This window comes from Otolemur garnettii, unplaced genomic scaffold (assembly GCF_000181295.1).
Source record: "Otolemur garnettii isolate 467f Iridium unplaced genomic scaffold, OtoGar3 scaffold00044, whole genome shotgun sequence".
Taxonomy (NCBI): Eukaryota; Metazoa; Chordata; class Mammalia; order Primates; family Galagidae; genus Otolemur; species Otolemur garnettii.
The window spans coordinates 262495-282809 of record NW_003852439.1 but is presented as its reverse complement, the minus strand read 5'-3'; the positions used below and the strand labels follow the sequence as shown (position 1 = coordinate 282809).

The window sequence follows — 20315 nt, the reverse complement described above, 5'->3', positions numbered from 1 at the left end:
GAGGGATTCCACTGTGTCTTTCAGATCCTTGAGGGCTGCAACCTCTTATCTCAGTATTTCAAAATCTTTGATCATTTTATCTTTGAAATAGTTGAGTCCTTGAGTCATCTTTTGAATAATTTTTTGAGAAATCTTTTGAACAATTTCTTGAGCTTCTAATTCCTTCGTTTCTTCCAGTCTGTTAATCTTATTTGCTATCCACACTCTGAACTTGATTTCTGACATCCCAGCCATTTGCTTGTGGATGGGGTCTTCAATTGTGTCTTCCCTATTTTCCCTTGGAGAGGTTAATCTACTCTGGTTATTTGAGTTGCCAGAGTTTTTCCGCTGGTTCCGCCCCATGCTGAGTTTAGCTTGTTTGGAGGCCTTATCAGAACCGTTCAGTTGATGGCTTCTTCTGGTTGCCCAGAGAGACAGGCAGAGCGTGTCTGTTGTCTTCTCCCAGTTCTCGGGTGCTGGGGCAGCCGGGGTGCAGTGGAACAGCAGCAGCTGCACAGAAGTGTGCGTGACTGGATTAGACCTTGTTCAGCCTGCCGGGCAACCGGGGGGCCAGAAACTGGCAGCAGCCAGATCAGTCCTTGTTCAGCCCTTCTGGGTGGAACAGGGGAACTGTAGTGGCTAGATCAGTCCTAGTTCGGAACCCTGGAGCAGCCAGATGGTAGGGGAATGGCAGCGGTAGTGCCAGGTACACGGACGATCAGATCAGTCCTAGATCAGCCCCACCAGAGTAGCCGGAGGGAAGCAGGGGACTACTTCACCGTCGCCTGTTGGATGCGTGTGGCGCTAGCAAGCTGATTTGTGCCCTCCCAGTGCAGGAGCCCGGAGCGGGGGACTCCTCCACCTCTTTCTGAGGGACGTATGTGGCTCTAGCAAATAGTTCTGGGCCCTCCAAGAGTGGTAGACCCCTCTACCACCACCTGCAGGGCGAGTGTGGCTCTAGCAAGCAGTTCTAGGCCTGCCCAGCTTGGGAGCCTGGAGCGGGGAACACCTCCCCTTGCCCCCGTGGGGTGTGTGTGCCTCTCACAAGCTGTTTTGGGTCTACCTAGATTGGAGGATTTCTCCGCCTCTTCCTGCGGGACACCTGCAGCACACCTGCGGCCCTAGCAAGCCATACTGGGCCTGCCCAGAGCAGGAGCCTGCTGCCCGTGAGGCATGCGACTCTAGCAAGCAGTTTTGGGTTCCGCCCGGCTCCATGAGGGCAAAGGGACCCACTTGGCAACTGGGTTAGTCTGGGAAGGTTAATACCTCCTTCCCTACCTTACACCCAGTCACTTGTGGTCCCCCAGGTCCGAGACCCTATTCACTCCAGTAGGCCACTGCTCCCAGGGTTTACCTGGCAAAATCAGCCAGAAATCTGAGAAGGAAAGGAGAAAAAGAAAAAAGTAATAAGGGTGAAAGAAAAGAATTGAAGAACAGGAGAAAATGAGGACAGAAAAAGAGAATGATAATGAAAGAGAAGTGGTATTGATTGGCACAAATCTAAGGCCACACTTGTAACTCAAGTATTTTAGGGGGCTTTGCTGGATAGGTTCCTCAGAATCAGGAGCTCCTTACCAACCTGAGCAGAGCCAGACTCTATCTCTGCCAAAAATAGGAAGAGAAAGAAAAAAGAGAGAAGATAAATAAAAAAGAAAAACAAAGAGAATATTTCTGCAGTGTTGACTTTCCAGTACTGTCTTCTCAAGTCCAAAAGTAGAAGGGCTACCTAGACCATGATTCTTTGGCCTCCCTGAGCCAGAATACTGCTGTGACCTCCCAGCAAGACCCAAGCTGTAACCGACAGCACTCAGAGAAAAAAAGAGATAATAATAGTAAAATAGGAAAATATAAATAAAATTAAAAATACAGGTTCCTCATATAAATGAGAGAGTGGGAAGATGAAAAATAAAAGAAAGACGAAAAAATGAGGGGATATCTTTGCTTTTATATGGTGATTTATGTGGGAAAGGTGAGAAAAGTAGAAAAGTCTCTATCAAAAGAGAGAGTAGTGGAATAGAGAGAATAAATGAGGCTGAAATACTGTAACCAAAAATACAGGAGCCATTGCTTTTGATGAAAGTGAAAATGGAAGTTAAGAATAGAACCAATCAAACAAATTAGCAAAAGCAAAACACAACATAACAATAAAAAAAAAAAACTCAAAGAGCCAAAAAGAGAGCAACTTCAGCAACAAAGAAAAGAAAAAAAAACTAAAAATAAGAAAAAATTGTCTATCTGAAGGGGCCAATAATAATATATACTTAAATTCCTATGAATATATATATGTAGTTTTGTTTAGGATTGTTGAAGGTGGGTGAACATTCTGTTCTGGCTTAGAAAATTTCAATTGAAAAGTCTGCTGTCATACTGATGGCCCTGCCACTGTAGGTCAGTTGGCATTTATTCCTGGCTGCTTGCAGAATAAATAATATGTATATACACATATACATATATATGTGTGTGTGTACATGTGTATTGCCAGGACACCAGGCTAGGTGGCATTCGGTTTCAGGAGATGGAGAACACAGCCAGTTTCCAGGCATGTCTTTGTTTCCTAACTTAGTTGCCCTTGGTGATCATCTTATTGTTTTCTCAGCATTTAGTTTCTGCCAGGTTGTGATCTTAAAGCTCTACAGAATCTTTCAAATGCAGGTCTCACAGTGTTCCCTGACAGTAGTTCTTGGGGTGTATGGGAGCCACTTAGCCTGCCACAAGGATGGAATTTCAATCCAGGCAGGCAGAATAGAGACAGCCATACTACAGAGTCAATGGAATACTTTAGGCCCCTGCTGGGAGGTCTAGTCTCATTACCTTCTTGCAATCTTCCCACAGTGGCAGACCCCTGGCAGTCAGGACATTCCTGGTGTGGGTGCCTTGCCAGCTACCAAACCAATGGGAGATCCTCTCCACCTAGTATTCACTTAGTCTCTGTATATTGTTTGAGTCTGCTCAGTCTTCCAAGCTTTCCACTCAATATGCAGCTTTCCTCCAAAACCAAAAACTGCAGAAAGATTTCCTCCTATCCCTGGACCTCCGTGGGTGGGTGTGGGGCTGGTATGCTGGCTTCCAATCACTTGTCTATTGAGTCAGACCTCCACAGCTCTGATCACATACTGTCTCCTGCACACTACCACCTTGTTGTGCTTCCTGAGCTATGACTCCAGGTAAGGTCCCCGTGCTAGATATGGCTTGGTTCTCTTTTTTTCCCAGTCATACTAGGAAAGCTCAGCCAAGCAATACTTCTGGTCTTCCATCTTGGTCCATGCCCCTCTTGCACTGCTTTCAATGGAGTTGCTTGATCTTATTGGTTTGCTTGAGTTCATCATAAATTCTAATTATTAGCCCTTTGTCAGATGTGCAGCATGCACATACCTTCTCCATTTTGTAGCTTGTCTCCTTGCTTTGTTGATTATGTCCTTAGCTGTGCAGAAACCTTTAACTTGATCAGCTCCCATTTATTTATTTTTGATATTTTTTCCATAAATTCTTTACCTAGGCCAATATCATTCTGAGTTTTTCCCATATTTTCTGCTGGAATTTCTGTAGTTTTCTGTCTTAGGTTTAAATCTTTTATCCATCATGAGTTGACTTTTTTTTTGGAGTGGTGAGAGGTGTGGATCCTGTTTTAGTCTTCCAAATGTGGCTAACCAGTTCTTCTAATGCTATTTATTGAATAAGGATTCTTTTCCCCAGTGTATGCTTTTGTTTTCTTTGTCAAAGATTAGATGGCAATATGAGGCTGGTTTCATCTCTAGATTCTGTGTTCTGTTCCATATGTCTATGTCTCTATTTTTGTGCAAAAACTGTACTGTTTTTATTCCAGATTTGTTTTTATTTCACAGAATTTCATTGAATATTTGGGTTTTTCCTGATTTCTTAGAGATTATAGAGCTATTTTTTAAATATCTGAAAAATGTGATGTTGGTATTTTAATGGAGATTGCATTGACTCTGTAGACCACTACTTGGGTAGTATAGACATTTTAACAATGTTGATCTTCTGAGTCATGAGCATGGTAGGTTCTTTCATCTGTTAATATCCTCTGCATTTTCTTTTCTCCATGTTTCATAGTTGTCTTTTAGAGATCCTTCACATGCTTTTTCAAATATATACCAAAGTATTTCATTTCTTTTGATGCTACCATGATTTGATTCTCAGCCTGACTATTGTTGGTGTATATTAAGGCCACTGATTTGTGTACATTGATTTTATATCCCAAGACATTGCTGTGTTTATCAATTCTGGGTGCCTCTTGGTTGAGTCATTAGGGTTTTCTAGGTATAAAATCTTATCATCAGCATGGAGCAATAGTTTGACCTCTTCTGTCCCTGTTTGGATACTTTCGATTGCCTTCTCTTGTCAGATTGCTTTGGCTGGGACTTCCAGCACTATGTCGAATAGTAGTAGTGATAGTAGACATCCTTATCTGGTTCTGCTTCTATGTAGGAATGGTTTTAGTTTTTCTCTTTCACCATATTAAATGTTCCAATACAAAACACAGCATCTCCTATTCTCAACCACCTTTTTTTATTAGTTTTCACACACCAAGCCACTATACCATCATCCTAATCCCCTTAAGATCAGTTAACATACATATAACTAGAGAAAGCTTCTATATGCCTGCTGACATTAGGCGAAGTGTTTTTAACCTGCCCTGCAATGCCTTTCCCACTTAAATAGTAACACAGGCTTTTGCTTCACTCTTCCTAGCTCCCTCTCCCCTTCCTCTCTCTGAATGACCTCAAAGCCACCACCCCCCAATGTGGCAATTGTCTTAGGCTGCATTATACCTAAGTAACAATAAAAACTACATTTTAAAACCACAGGACATCTTTTCATTTATTTATGCCTTACTTTGTTTTGTTCAACAATATTTTTTAGTTTTTAGTGTGTATATCTTTTCTGTCCATGGTTAAGTTTATTCTTAAGCATTGTAGACACTTCTATGCTATTGCAAATATGATTCAAAAAAGTTTTTTTGGATTGTTCATTGTTAGTGGGTAATGAATACAAGTAATTTTTTTGTGCTGATTTTGAATTCTGTAGCTTTGCTGAATTTGGGTTTTTTGTATATAAACTTAACTAAGATCATATCATCTACCAAGATCATTTTACTTCTTCCTTTCCCATCTGATGCCTTTTATTTTTCTTTTCCTAATTCCTCTGTGTAGAACTTTTAAGTCTAGCCAGTGTAAAAAGTAGTATCTTTGTATGTTCTCTATTCTTAGTGAAAAATATATTAGCTATCATTTTTCATCTATGGCCTTTATTATATTGAGGAAAATTCCTTTTGATTTCCAGTATATTGAGAATATTGAATGCTGTGTCATTTACATGTTTTTGAAAGTTTTTCTGCATCAGTTGAGATGATTACTTGGTTTTATTACCTTATTCTCTTCATGTGGTATATTACGTTTATTGACTTTTATGTTGACCTTTCCCTGCATTTCATAAATAATTCCTACTTGGTCATGGTGTATAATACTTTCACGTGTAAGTCACAAAGTTAATGGCACTTTTTTTTTTGAGACAGAGTCTCATTATGGGGCCCTTGGTAGAGTGCTATGCTGTCACAGTTCACAGCAACCTCAAACTTTTGATCTTAAATGTTCTCTTGCCTGAGCCTCCCAGATAGCTGGGACTACAGGTGCCCACCACAACGCCCAGTTACTGGTATATAATACTTTTAATGCATATATACTTCTGAATTTAGTTTGCTGATATTCTATTAAGGAATATTTATATCAATATTTATTAGGGCTATTGGTGTGTGGTTTATTTTCTTGTTATGTCTTTTTCTGGCTTTCCTATCAAATTAATGCTAGCCTCATAAAATAAGTTAGGAAGTTTCACCTCCACATCCATTTCTTGGAAGAGTTTGAGAAAGATCATTGTTTTTTATTTTTTAACTATTTGATAGAATGCATCAATCTGGTGCAAGACTATTCTTTGTTGAGTGATTTTTAGTTATTGAATTACCTTCTTATGACTTATAAGTCTGTTCAGATTTCTAGTTTTTTTGGTTTAGTTATTGATTTTATCTCCTTAGTAGTTATAAGTCTGTTCAGATTTATAGTCCTTAGGTTTTCAGTTATTGATTTTAACTCCTTACTAGTTATGAATCTGTTCAGATTTTCTATTTCTTCATGATTCAATCTTATTAAGTTGTATATTTCTATAAATTTGGTTATTTTTTATCTATATTATGCAGTACTGTGGCAAACAATTATCATTGCACTCTCTTGTGATTCTTTTTATTTTTATAAAATCAGAAATAATGTTTCCTCGCTTATTTTAGTAATTTGAATGTTCCCTAAATTTTTCTCAGTAAATCTGGCTAAAAGTTTGCCAATTTAGTTGATTTTTTCAAAGAATTAAATTTTGATTTTGTTGATTTTCTCTACTGTTTACCTTTTCTCTATTTTTATTTATTTCCACTCTAATCTTTATCAGTTCCTTTCTTCTGTTAGCTTTAATTTATTCTTATTTTCTAAGTCATTAAAGAGTAAAGTTGTGTATTATTTGAGCTCTTTCTCCTTTTATAATTTAGCCACTTGCAGCTATATACTTCTTTCTGAATACTGCTTTCACTGCCTCTCATAAGTTTTGGTAGATTTTGTTTTCACTTGTCTCAAAGTATTTGCCCCCTTTTATTCTGACTTTTTTATTGACCCATTGGTTGTTTAAGAGTGCATTATTTAATTTCCACATGCTTATGCATTTTCCAATTTTCCTTTTGCTGTTGTTTTCCACTTTAATTCCATTGTGAACAGAAAAGAATATTTTGTATGATTTAATTCTTTGAAATGTAATAAAACATATTTTTGTGGCTTACCACAGTTTATTCTGGAGATGTTCTATGAACATTTGAGAAAAATCTGTATTATGTTTGTGTTGGGTGGCATGTTCTATATATGTCAGGTCCTCTTGTCCCCTTTTATTTTCTTACTGATTCTTTTTCTAGTTCTTCTAGCCATTATTGAAAATTGTGTATTATAGTCTCAAATTAAAGTTGTAGAATCATTTCTACAATAGTTCTGTTAAATTTTGCTTTATATACTTTGGGTCTCTGCTCTGTGCATACATGTTGCTGCTCCAGCTCTGTTTTGGTTACTATTTGCATGAAATATCTTTTACCATATTTTAATTTTAATCTATTTTTGTCACTAGATATGAAGTAAAACTCCACAATAGTCTCAACTACATCAATGATGTTTACCAAACACTATTTCTGAATATTGATGAATATACCTTATTTTCAAGTACACTGGATAGACTAGGTTCTTGAAATAATATAAAGTATATTCTCTATCACAAAGGAATTAAACTACAGATTCAATAAGGGTAATATATCTAGAAGAAATCCCAAATATTTGGGAATCAAACTAAGATGGACTAAATGTTGAGCCATAAAACAAGTCTCAATAAACATAAAATCATAAATATAATATGAAGTATATTTTTCTGGTAACAATGAATGAAAATTAGAACTCAATAACAATATGATGTATATGAAAATCTCAGTAAAATGGTAAACAACAAATTTACAAACAATCCATAGGTCACAACAAATTATAAGGAGAATTTAAAAATACTTCAACCTGAATGGTAGTGAAAGTATAGTTAATCAACACTGGTGGTATCAAAAAAGAATAGGTACCCTGGAAAAGAGGTCATTTTATCAAAAACCCACCAACACTCAAATGTTTGTTTCAGTTTGAATTGAACAGCACAATTCAAAATTGCAAAGATGTGTAATCAACCCAACTGTCCATCAATTCATGAGTGGATTAACAAAAATGTGATTTATGTATACTATGGACTACTACTCAGCCATGAAGAAAGCTGAATTAAGGCCTTTTGCAACAATTTGAATGAACTGGAGATCATTATCCCAAGATAAACAAATAGCACATATACTCACTATTAAATTGGAACTAATAAATGAGCACACGTGTCACAGAGGGAAGTAAAACTCAGTGGAAATCAAGCAGGAGGGAGGGCATATGAAGGAATGGGCAAAAAAACAGCTAATGGGTACAATGAACACAATCTGGGTAATGGATACACAACCTTGACTCAAACATAACAAAATGAATGCATATAACAAAAAATATGTACCCCATAATATTTTGAAATACAAAAATAATTTCACATTAGTTCAGAATGTCATTTCAGAATGCTTGTGGGATCACAGTGGTGTGATTTCATATTTTCTGAGTGATGTTTGCTATAACACATTAACTAATGATTTGGTAGAAGTACTTGATTCTACACAATTTCTAGGAATGAGTGCTAGGTGTCTGAGGGTAGTGCAATTATTTCTTCCCCATTTTTAATCTAGAACATAGTTTAGATAAATAAATAATAAATTAGTATCTAAAAATGGATACCACTTGTTTCAATCTTTTTATTGGTTTTATACACTATATTGTTAGCTAAATCCTTTTGATGTTATTTTGTTAAAACTTGAAATACTGTGTATGTCTATAAACTACTTCTAAAGAAAATGTATAATTCCTAAAGATTATTCATAAAACTTTTAAGCTTTTTATTTCCCCTTTTTTATCCTAGTTTTAGTGTTTGCTTCTAATCTCCATAATTTGTTTCTTTAATACTCAAGTAAGAAAACATTAAAATAAAGGAAATATTAATATAAGTGGTATATAGCTTTATTGAAGTGTTTTTCTTGTCTTAACAACATAAGGTGCATTACTAGGGAAATGATCTTTGGGCTTTTGAGAATCACAGTACTGCCACTCACTAGCTGGATAATTTTAAGTAAGTTACTTGACTTTCTGAGCCTTGATTATCACCTCTACAAATTAGAGATGATAATATTTATTATTTAACATACTTTGATTTTACACATTAAATTAGATAATATTTGTGCGTGCATTTTGAAAACTCTATGGCATTTTATGGATATATTGTTTTATATAATATTTCATTTGTATTATTCTCCCACAGGAGTACCAGCTCATGATAGGACTCAGTAATTGGATGCTTTGGGCTGCCTACTTCGTCACATTCCTATTATTGTATTCAATTACCATCATTTTCATGTGCATAATTTTCTTTATCAAGGCAAGTGTCTATTTGACTGTTGCAGCTAACTTTGAGAAGGAAAATAAAAACACCTGTGGGCTTAAAGGATCTCAGGTTACTAGGGAATGAAAATGTGGCTTTTGTTGACCGCAGTATGGAAACTCAGAGGCTGCTTATATCTAATAAAAATAAACCTTAAACCTAGATAAGTGAGCCTTCTATAAGAAATAAATTGTTAATTCTCCTTCTCACTGAACAGTGTCACTAGTACTATTAAGATATTTAATAATGTTTCATTTCTCCTTTTTTGTTTTGGTGTGATACCACTTAGAGTATGACTAAACTGGCTTCCAAATTGTTTTACTAGATTAAACCTGTACCAATCATTCAACATAGTGACTCAACTCTGATCTTCATTTTCTTATTGTTTTATGCAATCTCCACAATATGTTTCAGCTTTGTGATTACAACATTATTCAATAAAGGTGAGTTTAAGATTTCTCCTGTGAGATATTCTCAGTGACTAAATATATAGTATATTTGCAAGCTTTTACACTTTAGTTGCCAACTCATCTATAGCCTCTGTGTACATGCTGACTGAAAAGATAAATATCATATGCATTTCAAATGACTTGAAAGGGCTTGAAGAGAGCAGTGAAAATTAATTGCACAGTATACATGTAAAAAAGGACACAGACCAAAATAGAATCATATTTATGCATTCTTTCTAACCTTTAGCTGCTATCTCATGTATTTGTCTTACCCTTCTACCATGAAGAGTTGAGATGCAGATACCTCTGTATATTCTATTGAAGGAACTAATGTCTACTAATATCTGACTATACATAAGAACTTGTTATTTGTGAAAAGGAAGAAAACAAAATTAGTTCAATGAAAGAAAGAGTCCTTACACTTAATTAATAGATCCTTACTGTATTATTGTGCCTGCTCTACAGAGCTAACTCATAAAGCTGACCTTGGGGACATAAATACATACATACATTATTATGTGCACAAAAAAAATGATTTGAGAGGTATATTAGGGTTCTTCAAAGAGACAGAACCAGCAGGTTATTTATTATAGGAGATAAAATATTTATTATAAGAAATTATTTCACACCATTATGGGCACCAAGAAGTCCCATGAACTGCAGAGAGCACACTGGAAACCCAAACGAGCCAGTAGTATTATTCCGGTTTGAATCTGAAAGCCTGAGAACCAGAGGAGCTGATTCTGTAAATCCTAGTTTAAAAGGCAGCAGCTCAAGGTCCCACTCAAGCAGTGAGGAATAAAAGGGGGAGAATTCCCCTTTCCTCCACCTTTTTGTTCTTTTCAGGCCCTCAACAGATTTGATGGTGCCCACCCACGTTGGAGAGGGCAGTCTACTTTACTGAGTCCACTGATTGAAATGCTTATCTTATTTAGAAACATGATCACAGACATACCAGAAATATTGTTTAACTGCACAACCCATGACTTAGTCAAATTCACACATAAAATTAAACCATTGTAAGAAGACATGCAGAGAGCAATGCAAATTAATGGACCATGGGGTATACATTTAAAAAAAGATATAGGTTACAACATTCCAGGTTGAGATAGTCCTGAAAATGCTTCCAGTAGGAGTAGGTTTAGAAAATATTTTATAACATTGAAAGATGGGAATTAGTAGGAAGTCATGTCAATGTATGCAAGTATTCATTCATTCATTTAAATGTTTAGATTGTTTGCTTTTACTTTGTACAATCATGGTGTCTAATATAGAGAGATAAAAGTTGTTTTCTTTAAATTTTAGGGCCCACATGCAAAATGGTTTTATGAATTTAGAGTCCTGCAGGAAGAATATAAAAATTTCTCTTGCTCCATATCCTTGCCAATATTTTGTATTATCTAACTTTAATTTGTGCCAAATTAAAGATATGAAATGCTATATGATAATTTAAATCTGAGTCATATGTGTTTTGTCTATAAAATCTGTTAATGTATTCTGGTCTTTTATTGATAATGTCTCTTCTAACATTTTTTAATTAAAGTCTATTTTTTCTCATATTAGTAAGGCCACCTAACTCTCTTTTTGTTATTTTTATGAAGTATCTTTTTCTATCCTTTCACTTTCATCCAATTTGTGTATTAGGGGTTTTTTTCATCCATTTTCCCAGCTTCAGCTTTTAATGGAGATAATTAAGAATTTTATCTTTCCATTTTGGTATTTCTTCTGTATATGTCATATCTTTTTTCCCTCATATTCTCTATTGTTGAGTCCCATCTCATTTCTTTTTCTGTACATTTCCTAATTATTTTCTTAGTGAATAATGTAGAGATTACAATTAATACCATAATTTGATTTGAATTAATACCAATTTGCCATCAATAATATACAAAATCTTTTCTTCTGTCATGTTCAGTCCCTCTTTATGTTGGTATTTTCACAAACTATGTCTTTGTATTTGTCCATTAGCATATATTTATTATTGTTTTATTCATTTGTCTTTTGAATTATGTGAAAAGAAAAAGAAGTAACAGAATAAAAAATATCATAATACAATGGCTTTTGTATTTACCTATATAGTTAACTTCACTGGAGCTTTTTATCTTTTCATATGGCTTTGAGTTATTGTCTAAGGTACTTTCATTCAGCTGGAAGAACTACCTTGTAGAGAAAGACTGTTTACAAACTTCCTCCACTTTTGTTATTCTAAGAATTTCTTAATTCCTCCCCAATTTTTTTAAAGACTTGATTTTTTTGAGAGCAGATTAGTTTCACAGCAAAATCAAGGTAAGGTAAGGGTACAGAGATGTCCCATATACTTCCTGCCCCACACAGGCATAGGCTTCCTAGTTAGCAGCACCCTCCCAAATTGGAACATTTGTTATAATGGGTGACCCTTCATTAACACATAACCACCCAATCCCTGGCAAACTAATCTATGTATTGTCTCCATACTTTTGCCTTTTCCAGATCATATAGATGAAATCAGAAGTCCATGGCTTTTTCATTGGCTTCTTTCACTTAGTAATACACATATGCTTTTAAGATTCCTCCCTGTCTTTTCATGGCATTGTAGCTCATTTCTTTTCATGTGCTAGTATTTTATTTTCGTGATGTACCAGCTTATTTATCTATTTACCTGATGGAGATCTTTATTTCTACCAAGTTTTGGAAATTATGAATAAGACTGCTATCAATATTAATGTGCAGGTTTTTAATTTCAAATATTAAGGGTATACAAATAGTTTTGTTACATATATCCCTGTACAATGTTTACATCAGGGTTTTTAGTGTCCCTGTCACCAAAAGAGTGTTTATTAAGCCAGATAGGCAAGATTTTTCCACCTAACCCTTTCCCATCCTGTCCCTTCTTGGTTTCCGGTAATGTTCACATCTTTTTGTGCCTGTGCGTGCCCACTGATTAAGCTGTCAGTAATTAGCCAGTATATATGGTGTTCATTTTTCCATTCCTTAGATATTTCATTTAGGACAATGGCTCCATCTAAGTTGCTGCAATTGATGTTATTTCATTACTTTCTATCCTCCTCCTTTCTATCTAGTCCTCCTGATTGACGTTATTTCATTACTTTCTATCATCCTCTTTTCTATCTAGTCCTCCTAAAGCAGGACTCTGTGTATATACATCACATTTTCTTTATTCATTCATGAGTTTATAAGCAACCACTTAGGTTGATCTTTGCCATTGTGGATTTTGCTGCAATAAACACTTGAGTATAGGTGTCTTTTTTATACGTCTTTTCTTTTGGGTAGATACCCAATAATAGGATTTCTGGATCAAATGGTAAGTCAACTTTAGTTCTTTAAGGGTCCACCATACTGTTTTTCACAGATGTTATAATAATTTGCAGTCCCATCACCAGTATGTAAGTATTTGTTTCTCTTTGCATCTATGCCAGCATATTTTTTTTATTTTTTATTAATAGCCATTCTGACAAGGATAAGGTGGTATCTCATTGTAGTTTTAATTTATATTTCCCTGATGATTAATGATGTAGAGAATGTCTTCATGTGTTCATTGGGCTTTCATCTATATTCTTTTGAAAAACTTCTGTTCATATCTTTTGCCCACTTTTTGATGGATTTGCTTGTATTTCTATGACTAATATGTTTTCTAGTTAGATTCCGGATAGTAACATTTTATCAGATGTATAGTTTGTGAGTATTGTCTATTTACTATGTTGATTATTTCCTTTGCTGTGCTCAAGCTTTTAAACTTCTTTAAGTTCAGTATGATACTGAAAAGGAGTGGTGAGACACTGAGACTTATTCTTGATTTTGGTAAGAATGTTTTAAATTTCTTACCATTAAATATGATTGATGTTAACAGTTAATATTTTTATTGTTGAAGATTCATTGAGGGTACAAAGAAAGAGGTTGCACTGATTGCATTTGCTAGATAAAGTTACTCTTATAATTGCATCCCTTCCCCAAGAGGTGTGTGACACCCCATGACCCTCCCCAACCTCCTCGCGCCTTCTCTTTCTCCTTACCCTCTTCCCCCACCCCCTACCGTGTACTAGGTCATCAATTTCCTCATATCAGAATTGAGTACATAGGATTCTTGCTTACCCCTTCTTGTGATGCTTTATTAAGAATAATGTGTTCCACTTCCATCCAGTTTAATACAAAAGACGTAAAGTCTCCATCTTGTTTAATAACTGAATAGTATTACTTGGTATACATATACCATAATTTGTTAATCCATCCCTGGGTTGGTGGGCATTTAGGCTATTTCCACATTTTGGTGATTGTAAATTGAGCTGTGATAAACAGTCTAGTACAAAGGTCCTTATGATAAAAGAACTTTTTTTTCTTCTGTGTAGATGCCCAGTAATGGGATTGCAAGATCAAATAGGAGGTCTAATTTGAGTTCTTTGAGGATTAGTCTGTTTAAAAGATTTATGTCTTCTTGATTAAGTTTAGGGAGAGGGTGTGATTCCAGGTATTGATTTATTTCCTCCACATTGTCAAATTTCTTCACATAGAGTTTCTTGTAGTCATTGATGATCTCACATATCTCTGTGTCATCTGTTGTTATTTCCCTTCAATCGGTTCTGTTTGAGGTTATTAGATTTTACATTTCTTCTTTTTTTTTTTATTGTTGGAATTCATTGAAGGCACAAAGAACCAGATTATATTGATTGAATTTATTAGGTAAAATCCCTGTTATAATTGTGTCCCACTCCCAAAAGTAGTGTCACACACCATGACTTCTCACCCCACTCCCTCTTTCCTCTCTCTGCTCCTCTTCCCTTCCACCTCCGACAGTGTACTAGGTCATTACTGTCCTCATATCAGAATTGAGTACATGAGATTCTTGCTTCTCCATTCTTGTGATGCTTTACTAAGAGCAATGTAAACCACTTCCATCCAGGTTAATATAAAAGATATAAAGTCTCCATTTTTTTTTAATGGTGGAATAGTATTCCATGGTCTACATATACCACAGCATTTTAAGCCATTCTTGAGTGGGTGGGCATTTAGGCTATTTTCACTTTTTGGTGATTGTAAATTGAGCTTCAATAAACAGTCTACTGCAAATGTCCTTAGGGTAAAAGGATTTTTTTCCTTCTGGGTAGATGCCAAGTAACGAGATTGCAGGATCAAATGGGAGGTCTAGTTGGAGTACTTTGAGGGTTCTCCATACTTCCTTCCAAAAATGTTGTATTAATTTGCAGTCCCACCAGCAGTGTAAAAGTGTTCCCTTCTCTCCACATCCACACAGCCATCTGCAGTTTTGAGATATTGTGATGTGCGCCATTCTCATTGGGCTTAAATGATATCTCAGGGTGGTTTTGATTTGCATTTCTCTGATAATTAGGTATGATGAGCATTTTTTCATATGTTTGTTAGCCATTCATCTATCTTCTTTATAAATAGTTCTATTCAACTCTCTTGCCCATGGATATAAAGGATTTTTGGTTTTTTCATGTTACTTAATTTGAGTTCTCTGTAGATCCTAGTTATCAAGCTTTCATGTGATTCAAAATATGCAAATATCCTTTCCCATTGTGTAGGGAGAAAAATAATTCTTTATTTTATGTGGAACCAGAAAAAAAATCTGTATATCTAAGGAAGTTCTTAGTAATTAAAACAAAGCTGGGGGCATCAGCCTACTAGACTTTAGGCTGTACTACAAAGCCATACTGGTCAAAACAGCGTGGTATTGGCATGAAAATAGAGACATAGACATTTGGAACTAAATAGAAAACCAGGAAATGAAACTAACATCTTACAACCACCTAATTATCAATAAAGCAAACAAGAAAATACACTCAGGGAAAGAATCCCTATTCAATAAATGGTGCTGGAAGAACTGGATATTCACATGTAAAAGACTGAAACTGGAACTGTACCTTTCTCCATTCACAAACATTGATTCAAGATGGATAAAAGATCTAAATCTAAGGCTTGGAATGATTAAAAAAAAAAAAAAAGTCCTCAAAGAAAGCATGGGAAAACACTGAAAGATATGGGCCTGGGGAAAGACTATGAGGAAGACTTTTGGGGTGATTGCATCAACAACAAAAATTAACAAATGGGACTTAATTAAGTTGTAAAGCTTCTGTACAGCAAAGGAGACTACAACCAAAGCAAATAGATTTACTTTTCTTATCTAGTTAATCTGGCCAAAGGTTTATCAATTTTTTGTTTGTTTGTTTTTTGAAACACGAACTTTTTGTTTCATTCATTTTCTGGATGATTCTTTTGTTTTCAATTTTATTAACCTCTGATTTAATTTTGGTTGTTTCTTTTCTTCTTCTGAGTTTGGGATTAGATTATTCCGATTTTTCCAATTCCATAAGATGCTTTATGAGTTTGTGGATGTACTCTCTTTCTGTTTTTTGAATGTAGGCATCTAATCTGATAAGTTTTCCTTTTAAGATTGCTTTTGCCGTATCCCATAAGTTTTGGTAACTTGTGTCTTCATTGTTGCTATGTTTAAGGAATTTAACAATTTTCTCTTTGATCTCTTCCTGAACTCAACTATTATTCAGCATAATGTCATTTAATTTCCAAGTCTTGGTGTGAGGATGAACGTTTTTGTTGGAGTTGAGTTCCACCTTTATTGCCTTTATTGTGGTCTAAGAAGATATAAGGTATAAGGTATAATTTCTATTCTTTTAATTTTCTTGAGGTTTGATTTATATCCTAGGATGTGGTCAATTTTGGACTATGTACCATGAGCTGATGATAAAAATGTATATTCCTTAGCTTTGGGATGATATGTTCTGGGTATGTTTATTAATCTCATTTGTTGAAGGCTCACATTAAAGGCCTTTGTATCTTTGTTTACTTTGTGTTTAAAGGATCTGTCCAGTTTCATCAGAGGAGTGTTATCCCCAAATATTATGTTGTTATAGGATATCATATTGCTCAGACTCATGAAGTTCTGTTTCAAGAACCTGGAAGCATTTATGTTGGATGCATAAATATTTAAAATTGAAATGTTTGCTGGTTGTTTTGTTCCTTTGGCCAGTATAAAGTGTCTATCTTTTTCTTTCTTGAGTTGCTTTAAATCTACTTGTATCTAAAAATAAGATTGCAACCCTTTCATTCTTCTAATTTCCATTTGGTTGAAATACTGATTTCCATCCCTCCTCCCTAAGTCTTGCTTTGTCCTTCAAGACTAGGTGTGTCTCCTGAAGACAGTATATGGATCACTTGTGCTTTTTCACCCAATCAGCTAGCCTATGCCTGTTCAGTGGTGAATTCAGTTCATTGACATTTACTGAGACAATTGATAAGTGGGATAGAGTTCTAGTCATCTTCTTTTGTGAGAGTCCATTGTGTAGTTTTCTCCTTTGTACCATTGTGGAAGCTAAGTTTTCACCTTTAGCTTCTCAGTGTTTACTTTGCCAGTGTTCCATTGTGGTGATCAGTACTGAGAATAAGTCTAAGTATTTTCTGTAGAGTTGGTATTGTTGTGGCCAATTTCTTCAGTTATTTCATATCCACAAAAAATTTCATTTCTCCATCAGTGTTGAAACTTAGTTTAGCAGGATACAGAATTCTGAGCTGGGAATTGTTTTTTTGTTTTTCTTTTTTCTTTTAAGAATTTTGAAGGTGGATGACCATGCTATTCTAGCTTGAAAGGTTTCTGTTGAAAAGTCTCCTGTCATACTAATGGCTCTGTCTCTCTAGGTCTTGTGCTATCTTTCATCTTTTTTTCTTTCATCTTGACTTTGGACAGGTTCATTACAATACATCTTGGAGAAGCTGTTTGAGTTGAGATGACCCAGGGTTTGATATCCATCTGAAAGGAGTATGTCAGGATCTTAGCAAAACTTGGGAAGTTTTCATTTATGATAGTCTCCATTTGGGTTCCCATTCCTTTGGGAAAATCTTCTTCCCCTTCAGGAGTCCTTATTATTCATATGTTTTAACACTTCATGGAGTTTTGTAGTTCTCCAAGTGCTGGTTTTACTTTCTCTCTCTTCTTTTCTGCCTCCTTTAACTACCTGGGTTAACTTGAAAACTTTATCCTCTAGCTCTGAGGTTCTTTATTATCCATGGTCTAACCTATTTTTGATACTTTCCACTCCATGTTTACATTCTCTGATTGTCTTCCTTGTTTCCTGAAGCTTCACCATATCCTTTGTATATTCTACCTATCTCTCATCTGATTTTTGGTTATGTCCTCCATTTTCTCATCTGTTCCTTCTATTGTCTTTATCATCCATATTTTAAACTCCCTTTCTATCAAGTCCATTAATTCTTTATAGATGGAATCTTCTGTTGTAGCTGCCTCATGGTCCTTTGGGGGAGTTCCTCTGGTTTGGTTTCTCATGTTGCCCAAATGTTTCTGTAGGTTCTTTCCTCTTGTTCACCTCCTTGTTCTCCTTTTTCCTTCTTACCACCTCCTTTGTTTCCAACTAAAGTCCTTGCTGTTATTGATAGTATGTTGCAATATGTCTCCAGGACACCAGGAGACAATGTGGGGTTTGTTTGTTTGTTTGTTTGTTTGTTTTAGGAGACGGCACAGCCAGCAACCCCTATGGTCTTTATTCCAAACTTAATTGCCTTTGGAGATCACTTGATTGTTTCTGCAGCATTCAGACCCCACCAGGTGGGGATCTTAAAGCTCAGTAGAATCTTTCAGAGGCCAGTCTCACAGTGTCCCCCAACTCCAGTTCTGGGAGTTCCTCAGCTTGTCCCAAGAGTAAAGTTCTGAATCAAACAGAATTAAGACAACTGTGCTTTAGACCTCTACTAAGACCTTCTCATGACTTTCCCACACTGGAAGCCCCCTGGCTGCTGAGACCTTCTCAGTATGGCTGCCTTGCCAGTCACTAAACCTATGCCTAATATACTCCAACTGGCATTCAAATCTGGTTGCTGTATACTGTTCAAGTCTGCCCACTCTTCCGAGCTTTCTACTCAAAGCACAGCTTCTCCCAAATACTAAAAACTCCAGAAAGACTTTCTCTCATTCCAGAGCTCTGTGAGGCAGGGGACGGGGGACAGCTGATCTCAGCTGGTTGCAATAATTTACCTAATTCATCTGATTTCCACCACTGAGGATCATATGCTGTGGCCATCTCACCACCTCCTTGCTATGCTCCCAGAGCTATGACTTTGGGTAAGATCCCTGTGCCAGGTAGTGCTGGGTGCTCTCTTTTTCCCCAGTCATTGTAGGAGAGCTCAGCTGAATGATCACTTTGGATCTGCCATCCTGATCTATTCTATTGTTTTTCTTTTCTTGTGAATGACCCATACGCTTTTATTTCCATGCTTCATATTTTTTAATTGAAATCTGTAATATTTTTAACATTACAATGTGGTAACCCTGGAGATCAGAAGCATATTTTTGGAATTCTTAACACTCTGAACTTAACACTCTGACTTTTTTTTTTAATTAAGTCATTTGTACATACATCATAAATACATGTATGCCATTTTGGGATTCAATATATTGATTATTTGTACAAATTGGAGTGCTTACATCCTACTAATCAACATAGCCTTCGTCTCATTTACCCAGTTACAGCATTAAGACATTGTGTTCTACAAATTTGTAGTTCTCCAAGTGCTTGTTTTGCTTTCTCTCTCTTCTTTTCTGCCTCCTTTAACTACCTGGGTTAAACTTGTACTAGCAATATGCTTCACAGGCATGGTCCCCATACTAACCCTCCTTCTATCGACACTCTCCCACTTCCCCTCTCCCTCCCCTCCCCTCCTTCATCCTAGGCTATAGTTGTGTTTCATTTTTGATATGCAAGTGTGAGTGATTAAAAATTGGTTTCACAGTAGTACTGAGTACATTGGATATATGGATTTTTTTCCATTCCTGAGATACTTTACTAAGAAGAATATTTTCCAGCTCCACCCATGTAAACATAAAAGAGGTAAAGTCTTCATTTTTTTTAATGCTGCATAGTATTCCATGGTATACATATACCACAATTTATTAATCCATTCATGGGTGGATTGGCACTTGGGCTACTTCCATGACTTGGCAATTATTAACTGAACTGCAATGAACAATCTGGTCCAAATATCTTTATTGCCAAATGATTTTTGGTCTTTTGGATATACACCTACAAAAGCAATTGCAGGATCAAATGGCAGGTCTACATTTAGATCCCTGAGTGTTCTCCAAACTTCCTTACCAAAGGAACGTACTAACTTCCATTCCTACCAGCAATGCAGAAGTGTTCCCTTTTCTCCACATCCACACCAACATCTGTAGTTTTGGGATTTTGTGATCTGGGCTACTCTTACTAGAGTTAGATGGTATCTCACAGTAGTTTTGGTTTGTATTTCTCTGATGATTAAAGATGATGAGCATTTTTTCATGTGTCTGTAGACCATGTGCCTATCTTCTTCAGAGAAGCTTCTGTTAATGTCTCTTGCCCACAATGAAATGGGATCACTTTTTTTTTTTTTTAAGTAATAAGTTTGAGTTCTCTGTGGATTTTGGTTACTAAACCTTTGTCAGATATATAACTTACAAAAATCCTCCCATTCTGAGGGCTGTCTATTTGCTTTATTTAGTGTATTCTTGACAATGCAGAAGATTTTTAATTTGATCAGATCCCAGTAATGTATTTTTGATGTTACTTCAATTGCCTGGGCTGTCCTCCTCATAAAGTATTCTCCCAGGCTAATTTTTTCAAGCATTTCTCCTGCACTCTATCTAAGAATTTTTAGTGTTTCATGTCTTAAGCTTAAGTCCTTTAACCAGTGAGAGTCAATTTTTGTTAGAGGAGAAAGGTGTGGGTCCAGTTTCAGTTTTCTACAGGTCACCAGCCAATTCACCCAGCACCATTTGTT

The 20315-nt window shown here is 35.9% G+C and overlaps 1 protein-coding gene across 1 annotated transcript in view; it reads left to right on the top strand.

The window, feature by feature from the left end:
* Positions 1-20315, top strand: part of LOC100950607 (ATP-binding cassette sub-family A member 3-like) — a 305157-nt gene that overhangs the window by 109366 nt on the left and 175476 nt on the right. The window contains exons 6-7 of the mRNA XM_023513852.1: positions 8950-9066; positions 9395-9516. Of these exons, the coding sequence (XP_023369620.1) occupies positions 8950-9066; positions 9395-9516 (239 nt within the window). The remainder of the gene's footprint in view (positions 1-8949; positions 9067-9394; positions 9517-20315) is intronic.